We start from the raw sequence: 12,668 nt of genomic DNA on the forward strand, positions 1-12,668 counted from the left end.
CCTTCTGCACCCTCACCCACTAGCAGGGCAAATGCTATCTGGCTGCAGGCCCACATAAGAAAAAGACAGAGCAAATAAACGCATCTTGCACTGCTTCCTAATTGTTTCCACACTTGCACCTTGGCAGAGTGTCGGAGGAAGTTAATTCCAAAGCTGAAAGCGCTCCAAAGACAACACGCTTCTGCCCATCCCCTGGAGATCAGCCCTTTTAAGAGAATCAGAGAAATGTAGGGCTGGAGGGGACCTTGCGAGGTCATCAAGTCCAGCCCCTTGTGCAGATGCAGGACCAGGTAAACCTAGACCTTCCTGACAGATGTTTGTCCAACTTGATCTCAGAAACCTCCTGTAATGGGATTCCCCAACCTCCTGTTCCAGAGCTTACCTATCCTTATGACTAGAAAGTTTTCCCTACTATCTAACCTAAATCTCCCTTGCTGCCAATTAAGCCCATTACATCTTGTCCTACCTTCAGTGGACCTGGAGAACAATTGATCACTGGCCTCTTTATAACAGACCTCAACATATTTGAAGACTGTTATCAGAACCCCCCATAGTTTTCTTTTCTCAAGACTAAACAGGGTTTCTAAACCTTGTGGCATTTTGGTTGCTCTCCTCTGGACTCTCTCCAATTTGTCCACATCTTTCCTAGAGTGAGGCACCCAGCACTGGACACAGTATCCAGCTGAGGCCTCACCAGTGCTGAGCAGAGTGGGATAATTACCTCCTGTGTCTTATACAAGACATTCTTGGTAATGTACCTAGAATAATATTTGCCTTCTGCAACTGCATCACTTTGTTCACTCATTCTATTTGTAATCCACTATAACCCCAAGATCCTTTTCAGCAGTACTCCTGCCAAGTCGCTTATTCCCCATTTTGTAGTCCTGCAGTTGATTTTTGCTTCCAAAGTGTAGAACTTTGCACTTGTCTTTATTAAATTTCATTTTGTAGATTTCAAACCAATTCTCTGATTTGTCGAGGTCATTTTGAATTCTAATCCTGGCCTCCAAAGTGCTTGCAACCCCTCCCAGCTTGGTGTCATCTGCAAATTTTATAAGCATCCTTTCCACTCCATTATCCAAGTCATTCATTTAAATATTGAATAGTACCAGACACAAGACTGACCCCTGCAGGACCCCACTAGATACACCCTCCCAGTTTCACAGCGAACCACAGATAATTACTCTCTGAGTACGGTCTTTCAACCAGTTGTGCACCCACCTTATAGTAAATTCATCTAGACCACATTTCCCTAGTTTGTTATGAGAATGTCATGAGGGACTGTATCAAAAGCCTTACTAAAAATCAGGGTATATCATGTCTACTGCTTCCCCGCATCCACTAGTCCATGAGTAACCCTATTGAAGGAAATTAGGTTGGTTTGATATAATTTTTTCTTCTTTAATAATTTGCTCCAGTATCTTTCCAGGTATTGATTTCAGGTTGTCTGGTCTATAAATCCCTGTGTCCTCTTCAGTGTTCCCTCTAATTTTTCCCATCCACGTGCGGAATGAATATTGTTATGTGCACCAATATGGAGATGATGTGTGACACATCACCTTCATATTGATGCACATAACAAAATTCATGTGGTGGGGGTGGGGCCGAGGGCTTCGGAGTGTGCGGGGGCTCAGGGCTCAGCCAGAGGGTTGGGACGCAGGGGTGTGAGGGCTCTGGCTGGGGATGCGGGCTCTGGGGAGGGGCCGGGAATGAGGATCTCAGGGCTAGGCAGAGGGTTGGGGTGAGGGGGGGGTGAGGGCTCCATCTGGGGTGCGGGCTCTGGGGAGGAGCCGGGGATGAGGATCTCACGGCTGGGGCAGAGTATTGGAGTGCATAGGGTGAGGGCTCCAGCTGGGGGTGTGGGGCTGGGGATGAGGGGTTTGGGGTGCAGGAGGGTGCTCTGGGGCTACGGTGAGGAGAGAGGACTCTGCCCAGCTCTCTCTCCCTGCAGCAGCACCTGGGCTGGGGGCAAGGAGAGGTGCCTCTCCCCCATCTGCAGCAGGTCCAGGCCGGAGCTGGGTTGGGGTCAGGGCTGAGTTGGGGGCAGGGGTGGGGTGCCCCCATAGGCACTGACTCCATGGGTCTCCAGGGCTGGAGAACTCACAGAGAAAAATTAGCGGGTGCTGCCACTCCTCCCCCTCCTTCTCAGTGCCTCCCGCCCACTGCGAACAGCTGTTTTGCGGCATGTAGGAAGCTCACCAGGAGGGAGGGGGAAGAGTGGGGATGGGGCGCGCTCGGGGGAGGAGGTGGGGAAGAGGTGGGACAGGGTGGGAAGATGTGGGGTGGGGCCTGGGGTGGAGGGGGGGATCAAGCATCCCCCTGGCTATAGGGGAAGTCGGCGCCTCTGGGCACCCTTCCCCCGGCTGCGGCGGGTTGGGGCTGGGGAAGGAGCGCCCCTCCCCTGGCCGCGGCAGGTCCCAGCTGGGTGGGTTCCTTGAGCGCCTGCCCAGTGCTAAATAAACTGCTGCACAGCCAGCAGCTTATTTAGCTTACAGAGAACTTAGGTCCTCTTTGTCCCCCCTTCTAAAGACAGGTGCTGTGTTTGCCCTTCTCCAGTCCTCTGGGACTCACCCATCCTCCAGGAGTTCTCAAATATAAGCTCTAACAATTCCAAGATTGCTTCAGCTAGTTCCTTAAGTACCCTAAGATGAATTTCACCAGGCCCGGCTGGCTTTAATACATCTGATTGAGCTGAACATTCTTTAACCTGTTCCTTCCCTAGTTTGGCTTTTCAGAGAAATGCCGTTGGGAGGGAAGCTTTCCAGGGAGTTGCAAAGCGTGATCCCAGACACGTGTTTAGCTCTAGTGCTTGTCCGATTTGTGTTCCCTGACTACAGCGGTTCGTATTTCTGGGGGCACAGCTGCCGTGAGCAGCTGTACTTCCAGTAATGGGTGTGTCCAGGCCCTCTCCAGGGTATGTTATTAACGTAAGAACAAGTGTGGCCAGACTGTACCCTTCTGGTCGGCATGCAGAGAGGGTCCCCTTCAAACAGATCTCTCCCTCCCCTGGTGGAAAAGGGGCCATGGAGGTGTGGCTCGTCACAGGCCCAGTGAGGCATATGGGAGGGATGGGGCAGGCAGTGGGTACACTGGAGTAAGGTGGCCACTCACCCGTTCCAAGAATACCAGACATCCTGGTACTTCCAGAAACAGCACGACCCCACCCCCGCCAACATGATCCTGCCCCTGCCGGCAGGACAGTGTGTGTGAGGTCACACTGCCCGGATGGGGCCATTTTTAAGAGACACAGGGTGCTGAGCAGCATCCCCCTCCTATATCAGAGAAAACCACGTCTGGTTCTGTCCCGGTGTCGCACAGGGACAAACCTCTCAAAAAGGGGCCTGCCTAGTTTGGTACCTACACTGGAGGAAGGAGTGGGAGATGCATCTCTTGCCTCTGGCACCTAGTAGAGATTCCTCCGGAGATGTAATACAGCCAGCTGCCCCCTCCACAGTGGGAGCCCCTCTCCCCTTTAACGGGAATCCCTGACAAGACGGCTGCCAAGTGGCCATGCAGTCAGGAAACAAAGCTATAGCTGCAGAGTGCCCAAGCTGCTGCAGAGCCCCAGATGGCCTGCGTGGATGGCCCTGTGCCCATGCAGCTCCCAGATATCCCTTCCAGTCTCAAGGTATCCACAGGGGTTTGGGACCACATGCTGCAGGAGGGCACTCGGCAGCGAGCAAGGGATGAGCAGAGGTCAAACCCTGGCCTCCCGAAGAAGAATGCACAGGAAACCCTGCCAGGGAAATAGGGGTGGCAATATCTGGCCTTTCTTGTACAGCATGTCATAATAGGTTGGGACAGATCCTAAGAGGACTCAGAAGTTAGTGTCACCCACAATCATTGTTCATCTCTCTATTAACGTGTATCCTTTCTGTCAATCCTTACATCAGTTCCCTGAGATTCCCGTTCTGCTTCAGTGCTTCTGCTATTTTCTTTGCACCTTGGGGTCCAATGGAGTTCTTCTGAAGACTGTGAAGAAGACAGAAACACCCATAAACTTCAAAAAGAGGGAGTCAGCTCTCCATCAATAACACACTTTAACTTTCTTCTTCTCACTTGAGCTCTCCCATCTCTGGCTGAGGCACTTCTGCCTCTGTATATTTTGTACACCCTAATGCATACAGGTAGCTTTGGTGCACACTCTTTTGCTATTTATACCTTCACCCCATCTCTTATCATTCTCCACTAGACCTAGATCCTCAAATTCTCTGTGGATAGCTGCCCAGGTAAGCTGGTGGGTGGACTTTTCCACCAGAGTAGAGGATGGCAGACTACCTGGCCTGGTCACATCAAGTAACGGCCATGATCGTGTTGTTATCAGCCATTACCATATCAACAGACATCATCATCATCAAGGAAAATCCTTGCCAATCAAGCATCACACTGACATCACACTCTGTTACATGCCCTATTCGACTTGTCCTAAAATCATAGTGAGATAGGGCTGGTAGGGACCTCGAGAGGTCGTCTAGTCCCTGCACTATGGCAGGGCCGAGTAAACCTAGACAATCCCTGACAGGTGTTTGTCCAACCTGTTCTGAAAAACCTCTAGTGATGGAGATTCCACAACCTCCCTTGGAAACCTGTTCCAATGCTTAACTGTCCTTTTCCCAATATCTAACCTAAATCTCCCTTGACTGAGGCTGAGGGAAGTGGGATTGTTTAGTCTGCAGAAGAGAAGAATGAGGGGGGGATTTGATAGCTGCTTTCAACTACCTGAAAGGGGGTTCCAAAGAGGATGGATCTAGACTGTTCTCAGTGGTACCAGATGACAGAACAAGGAGTAATGGTCTCAAGTTGCAGTGTGGGAGGTCTAGGTTGGATATTAGGAAACACTATTTCACTAGGAGGGTGATGAAGCACTGGAATGAGTTACCTAGGGAGGTGGTGGAATCTCCTTCCTTAGAGGTTTTTAAGGTCAGGCTTGACAAAGCCCTGGCTGGGATGATTTAGTTGGGAATTGGTCCTGCTTTGAGCAGGGGGTTGGACTAGATGACCTCCTGGGGTCCCTTCCAACCCTGATATTCTATGATTCTGTGATTCTTGCTGCCAATTAAGCCCATTAGTTCTTGTCCTGCCTTCAGTGGACATGGAGAACAATTCATCACAGTCCTGTTTATAACAGCTCCTCATGTATTTGAAGACTGTTATCAGGTCCCCCCCTCTGTCTTTTCTCAAGACTAAACTTGTCCAGATTTTTTAAACCTTTCCTCATAGGTCAGGTTTTCTAAACCTTTTATCCTTTTGGTTGCTCTCCTCTGGACTCCAGTTTGTCCACATCTTTCCTAAAATGAGGCAACCAGAACTGGACACAGTATCCAGCTGAGGCCTCACCAGTGCTGAGTACAGCAGGACAATTACCTCCATGTCTACATATAACATTCCTGTTAATACACCCCAGAATGATATTAGCATTTTTTTGCATTTGCATCACATTGTTGACTCACATTCAATTTGTGATCTACTCTAACCCCCAGATCCTTTTCAGCAGTACTATCACCTAGTCAGTTATTCCCCATTTTGTAGCAATGCATTTCATTTTTGCTTCCTAAGTGTAGTAGTTTGCACTTAGCTTTATCTTCTTAGTGGTTAGAATAAATAAGACAGACTGGGCATGAACCAGGCAAACAAACCACACACCATCTTCCTCAGAGTCCACCCCACCATCTATCATGTTTCCTTCAGATCGTCTCTGTCCTGCCCCCTCCTGCTCCTTGAACAGAAGAGCATCTCTCTCCACACACCGCCTCTGTCCACTTTTGGGCACTGCAATTGCAGTAGATTTAGTGCATTGTAGGTGAATGGGTTTGTGTGTGGAAACCAGCTTTGACGTGAGCAGTGCAGGCTTCCTTGTGTGAAATGGTGGCACCCTTGCAACTGGGGTCTGGGCACAACCTACCAATGGAGGAGGAACCGTATTTAGTGTTGTGCAAAGACATGATTAAGTGTCTGAATAGAGACATGGAAAACGGTCAGATTGTGGGGCTGAGAACAACTGCTCCATCTGCTTGTGCTTTCAGCTGGCCCTGACCAGGAGGCCAAGCCAAGAAGGGGAATTAGCAGCAGGCTGCTTTGACCATGGAGATGCCCTTGCAGATGGCCATGGAAATGAGCAGACAACAAACCATAGGGGAGCTTGGGGGTTAGAATCACTCACTGCAAAGTTCTCAGCTTGTGGTTGGTTAAAAGGGCCTCAGCCAGGAATTTAGCACCATCTTCCTTGATCATGTTATTCTGGAGGCTGCAGAGATAAAACAACACAATTATTGTGGAAAAACTGGAAATTAGAGCAGGATGCAGCCACAGACTGTCCCAGTCTGTCTCACATTAGCCATGCCATCTCCTGAGGCCAGAGGCAATAGTATAAAAGAATGAACCCCCATGCGCCTGAACTTCCTGTGCTGTTCTTTTCCTAGTGCGCCTCCTGAGTCTTGCCCCCCGCCTTTTGGGACTGCCTCCTGCCCCCTTAGCAGCCTACCTCTTCCAGACACCTCTTGCCCTTTCTCTTCTCCTCCCTTCTGTTTAAGGTGCTGGGGTTGAGTCACATGTTCCAATCTCCTGAGCACACCTACCAGCCTTTTCAGGGCTCATGTTGCCCTAAGACGTTTTGCTCCAGACACAACAGTGCCTCGTGGAAATATCACAACATCCTCAGTCAGTCATTGATTTGAATCTCCATGGGGCTGATTCACAGTTGCACTAAGGCCCCTTCACACCACTCCAGCATGGTAAAGAGTCCTTAAAGTGGCTGTAGGTTACACGGGCATCCACTTTACAGATCTGCCTGCACCTGATGGCCCTCACGCTGCCAGAGCAGGGTAAAGCAGCCTGAGGGTAACTGAGACATCAGGCTCTTTGTTGTTTATATTGTCTTATAGGCCACTTCTATCCCTCCATTTCCTCCTCTGCCTAGTCTCCCTTCTGCCTGCCTTCCTGCTCTTCTCCATCCCTCAGTGCAGTCAGAAGAAAATAAGAACAGCCATATTGGGTTAGACCAGTATCCTGTCTTCCGACAGTGGATGGTACCAGGTGCATCAGAGGGAATGAATAGAGCACGGCAATCGTCATGTGATCCATCCTCTGTCATCCAGTCCCAGCTTCTGGCAGTCAGAGGTTTAGGACACCCAGAACATGGGTTTGTGTCTCTGACCATCTTGGCTAATAGCCATTGATGGACCTGTCCTCCAGGAACTTATCTAGTTCTTTTTTGAACCCAGTTATACTTTTGGCCTTCACAACATCCCTTGGCAATGAGTTCCACAGGTTAACTGTACATTGTGTGAAGAAATACTTCCTTTTGTTTATTTTAAAACTTGCTGCCTATTTTTTTTTTACATAATCATGATTTTTAAATAGCAGTTGAATCTCAATATGGAGAATAATTAAATAAATATAAACAAGACAGTAAGTCAATAGATATTGTACTGAATAATAAGACATACATATTAGCATGTACACCCCAACCAGATCCATTCCAATCCCTCAGTCCATGTACTAAGTTATGCCCTATGACTTCTACAAAGAGAAAGGGGGAGGAGGGAGAATTCAAAGTAGTTCTGGATAGTTGGTTCAGGGCAAGAAGATATAAGTAGAGCTGGGCTGGAGCCAGAATTCCTCAGCTTGACTCCATCACAACTCAAACTGGGGAGGAGGATATTCAAAATCCAATCTCAATTTTGTGGTTTGAGCCAATCTCTAGATCTATTGGGCTTGATTCTGATCTCCCCTTGGTTTCTCATTCGCATAAGTTCATTGACTTCCTATTCCTGATTTACACCAGCAACTTGGAGAGGCGCACCAGACCCACTGGATCCATAACCTATGAAATACAAAACTCAACAGGTTCAGTTGCTAGGGAATCACGTGAACAATTCCTTTCATTTCCGTCCACATGGGCCCAAAAGTCCAACAACTCCAAAACCTCAGAGTGCAACTCAGTCAAAACCACTGAGTTTCTCCTCATTCCATAGCCAAAGTGCAAATGCAGTACGTTTATAGATACAAACAATTTGCCCTGGACCTGACCTCATCTTATTAAAGAAGAGGGATAGCAGAGAAAATCCAAGAACACAACGTAGATGTTGCTGTGTCCCTCACTGCAGGGAAGCCTAGAATTAGCCTACGACAATGACAATTAGAGACCTCTGTCGTTCTGACGCACCTTTCAACCCAACACCATATGCAATGTTTCTAATGCTGGGACAGCCCTTTTGACACGACACCATAAAGCACAGCATCACTGTAAAGAGCTAGCAGCTTCAGTGAGCGCATCTCCCACTTCAGCTGGGCATCTGGAGAGAACTAAGTAGCATTCCCAAGGTGGCTTCTCCTGGGTCCCCTGTAAAGTTAAGATGGACTCTCAGGAGTTGTCTGCCAAAGCCCTGCCAGGAAAAGATTGTTCCTGGATATTGCAAGTGACACATCGTTTCTATGGCTACTGCTCTTGTAACAGCCACCTGCTGCAAGCTGACTGTACTTGTACTGGGATGAAGGCAGCCGTTTACTATCCACAATCTTTCTGGTCTAGTCATTTGAACATCTGATAGCCAGTGAGATGAAGACTGTTCACACCCACACAGCGGTCTCTTGCATATACAATTATGTCTATTAGGAATTAGCTTTCAGAAGAAGCCAAGGAAGGGAAACCAACAGCACTTACTTCAGGGAGAGTAGGACTTGATTTATTTTCAGTGCATCAGCCAGTGCTTTTGCCCCTGTGGGTCCAATGGCATTACTGCGAAGGCTGGGGAGAAGGTGGAGCGAGGATAAAGAGAGACAAAAAAGCTAAAGTTAGAAAATCCGGACAAGAACAAAACTGGTCTGACAAGAGAGAGTTAAGGGTGGGCGTTCAGTTTAAACCTTGATCTTCCCAGCCACTGGGACTTAGCCTCTGTTACTGGATCTCAGGGTGTCTTTAGTGCAGTTTAATAGATCATCATGGGAGGAGTCAAGAGTCAACTGTCCATCATTCCATAGATTCACAGCTAAGGCCAGATGGGCCCATTGTGTTCATCTAGTCTGACCTCCTGTAGGACACAGGCCAGAGGTCTTCCCTGAATTACTGTAGTTCCTGTCTAAACTAGAGCAGAACTTTTAGAAAATACATCCAGTATTGATTGAAAACTTGCCAGTGATGGAGAATCCACCATAACCCTTGGTAAGTCATTCCACTGGTTAATTACCCTCATTGTTAAAATTTGTACCTTATTTCCAGTCTCAAATTTGTCTAGCTTCAACTTCCAGCCATTGGACCTTGTTAGATCTTTGTCTGCTCGACTGAAGAGCCTATTGTCAATTCTTTGTTCCCCATGTAGGTATTTAACAGATTGTGATCAAGTCACCCCTTTACCTTCTTTTTGTTAAGCTAATTAAACTCAAGGAGCTCAGTCTGTCACTGTAAGGCAGGTTCTCCAATCCTTTAATCATCTTTGCAGCTCTTCTCTGAACCTTCTCCAAGTTATCAACATCCTTCTTGAACTGGGGACACCAGAATTCGACACAGGATTCCAGCAGTGGTTGCACCAGTGCCAAACAGATGTACTATAACCTGCCTGCTCCTATTCGAGGTTCCCCTGTTTGTGTGTTCAAGGATCGCATTAGCTCTTTTCAGCACAGCGTCATACTGGGAACCCATCATCAACTAATTACCTATCATGACCCCCAAGTCTCTTTCAGAGTCACTGATTTCCAGGGTAGAGTCCCCCATCTCGTAAGAATGGCCTATGTTCTTTGTTCCTAGATGTATAGCTTTACATCGAAAAGTTGAGTACATTTCACACGAGTTTGGTGTCCCCCGACTATTATTCTTGAAAATCATTTACATCACAAATAAATAACTGCGAAACTGAGGTTGTAGAGAGAGTTTTTCACACCCCAGGAAGGAATCATACAGCGTCTTACATTTCCTGGATTAATAACTTTTTGGGCTCCCTCATTTTGAATCTTTGTCACAGGTCATGTTCCACATCTGGGCCAGAGCAGGTTGCAAGATATGCTTGGCATGTTTAATATACTAGTCACTTGTAACAGGCTACTGACTGCCACCGTTCGTTTCCATGTTGCCAGGGTCTGCTTGAATGTCCACTAAAGACAATGGAAAGACTCCCATTGCCTTCAGTGGACATTGTATCAGGCCACCAATGAACTAGGAATGAATGTTGCTCATATGAGATGGACTCTGCACTGTCACACTCATTAAGGGATGCACTGATGGACATCAGAGCTGCACTGCCGGCACATCCCAGGAGTGGAAATGTGCAGAGGCTACTCCCAGAAGGATCTTGAAATCTGCAATGTCGTTCATTCTGAACGTGGGGGGAGCAGGGAAGGATTTTAACCTTTCATTTTTTCACAAGAGGGCATCACATGAGCTTTCTTACTGGATTTCAGCTGTTCAAGCTGCTTTGGGGTTGAAATCTTTGAAATTTGGTGACAGCTGATTTCAGAAAGAGAAAACAAGCTTGGCAGCTGACATTTCTCTCATTAGTCACCAGTCTAAAATACTACAACAACATTATGCATCTCTTCTGGGAACTGATTACGGTGGGCAGGAGCCATCCTCCAATGTGGAGAAATTAAGGTCAGCTGACATCACCCGTTCTATTTAATTAATTTTCATGAAGGAAACAGCTGACAGCACATGAGGGCGCTGCAGGCACCCATGTTTGCCCACAGGGTGGACGACATCAACTAGGAAACATACGAAACTTACTCAAGTACTGTCAGGCTCCTGTTGACCATCAGGGATCTGGCGAGGGCTTTGGCCCCTTTGTTACTGATCTGGTTTTCTGCCAAGCTGTCCAGGAAAAGAAACTGGAGTTAGCATCTAGTCTAAGGAGAATAAATACAGTTCCTAGCCCATTACATCCCTCCAAGCCCACTGCCAGCCACCGAAACTGCCAAGGACACAGCTGAGGAATTTGCATGGAAGAGGAATACTGATATAACATGGAGGTCACCATATTACGTTTGACAAATACAGTTCCATTGGTTCATTCTAAGATCATGTTAACCCTTCGGAAACCAGTTGATCCCTAGGTATATGTCATCTGGGGACTGAGGGCAATGGCAGGTGCAAGGAGAGGTGCTGGCGGTTGAGAGACCACCTCGCTGGACTGGAAATCATTCCTGCAACAAGTCCCACAGCCCCAGCGAGCCATCCCTGTCCTTGGCTGTGCTCTGCAGCTGTGACTGACGGCTCTCGCTGGCTGGGCCCCAGGAGGGCAGTGGGAAGGTGCTGTACCGCACTGGGGCAGGCAATGACTCATGTGGAAATGAGAGGGAGTCTGGGCAGGGGCACAGAGCTGGAGGAAGGAAGAGGTAGGTGGGGAAAGGCAGACTCTGCTTGCTGGGGGCCCAGTGCTCCCAGAGAGGTGAGGGTCTCCTGCTCTAAGGGGGCAGGAGAACAAGGAGCCACGAACTCATCCTCAGGAGCAGTGCTAAGCAGGAGAACACTATACTCAGCATTGGTGTCCTACAGGGTTAGCCATTTGCCCCACAGTTTTCAGACATGGGCCACTAACCAGACCCGACTTTAACATTCCAAATAACTCCCAGACTCAGAGACCTGGGCCAGAAGGGACCATCATGAACCACTAGTTTGACCTCCTACATGTCACAAGCCCCACCCAATCCTGTAACAGCCCCCTCACCTTGGGCTGTGTCACCCAGGTCCTCAAACCTCGCCTGAGAGACTCCAGTAACCTGCCAGTGTATGGTACTGGGGAATTATCTGCACCACTGACTTTGAAGGCATCAGCACTTCTTGTGGCCTGGCTACTTTATGAATGCTTTTTCTCAGAAGATCTCAGGGTGCGCCTCCACCAGCATTGCAAAGCACTCTGTCTGCACTGGCACTTTAGTGTCTGAGACCACGGGAACCATTCCTTGTTAATTACACATTTCAAATCCCCCCGCCCAAGAGAGCTGGGAACTGCAATTTGGGGAGCAAAACTCCAATAAAACTTAGTACAAACCACAGTCCTCACTTCCCTGCTTTCGGCCACAATTTGCCGCTCAAGCAGCAGGCTTCGGAAAAAGTCAGAGGCTGAAATCTAGCTGAAAATAACTGGTCTAGGTGGCACTGATCACAAGTTTTGAGGGTCGAAGTCTGCCCATGAACTGCAAATAGCTGTGTAGAGAGAAAGTGTGGCAGTGGGAGACCTGCCCTGCTCACCTACCCCTCTTGACAAATGTGTGCTCCCAGAGCCGCCATCCTGACTGTGATTACAATAAACATCTATTCTCATACCAGCAAAGGACATCATCATCATCTTGGCCAATCAGAGTTGTCCAGCAGGGGAGCCTCCACCCTGGAAGTCCCCCTGTTAGAGGAGGCGTTTGCTGGTCAGTTAAGATGGGATTGAGCACCAGTTTAGCAGGCAGTCAAGAGGCTTAGGGACATCCAGACCATGTGGTTGCATCTGTGACCATCTTGACTAATAGCCATTGATGGACTTGTCCTCCTTGAACTTACCTAATTCTTTTTTGAACCCAGTTATATTTTTAGCCTTCACAACATCCCCTGGCAACAAGTTCCATAGGTTGACTGTGTTGTGTGTGAAGAAATACTTCCTTTTGTTTGTTGTAAACCTGCTGCCTATTAATTTCATTGGGTGACCCCTGGTGCTTGTGTTATGTGAAGGGGTAAATAACACTTCCTTATT

The 12,668-nt window shown here is 48.2% G+C and overlaps 1 protein-coding gene across 3 annotated transcripts in view; it reads right to left on the minus strand.

Moving 5' to 3' along the window:
* The window catches only part of NLRC3 (NLR family CARD domain containing 3), a 72,732-nt gene that overhangs the window by 18,101 nt on the left and 41,963 nt on the right, over positions 1-12,668 (minus strand). For all 3 annotated transcript variants that reach the window (XM_065559827.1, XM_005306163.4, XM_065559826.1), the window contains 4 exons: positions 10,715-10,798; positions 8,663-8,746; positions 6,161-6,244; positions 3,889-3,972 (listed from right to left, as the gene is read on the minus strand). In XM_065559827.1, coding sequence (XP_065415899.1) covers positions 3,889-3,972; positions 6,161-6,244; positions 8,663-8,746; positions 10,715-10,798 — 336 coding nt within the window. The remainder of the gene's footprint in view (positions 1-3,888; positions 3,973-6,160; positions 6,245-8,662; positions 8,747-10,714; positions 10,799-12,668) is intronic.

Source organism: Chrysemys picta, chromosome 10 (genome assembly GCF_011386835.1).
Source record: "Chrysemys picta bellii isolate R12L10 chromosome 10, ASM1138683v2, whole genome shotgun sequence".
NCBI lineage: Eukaryota > Metazoa > Chordata > Testudines > Emydidae > Chrysemys > Chrysemys picta.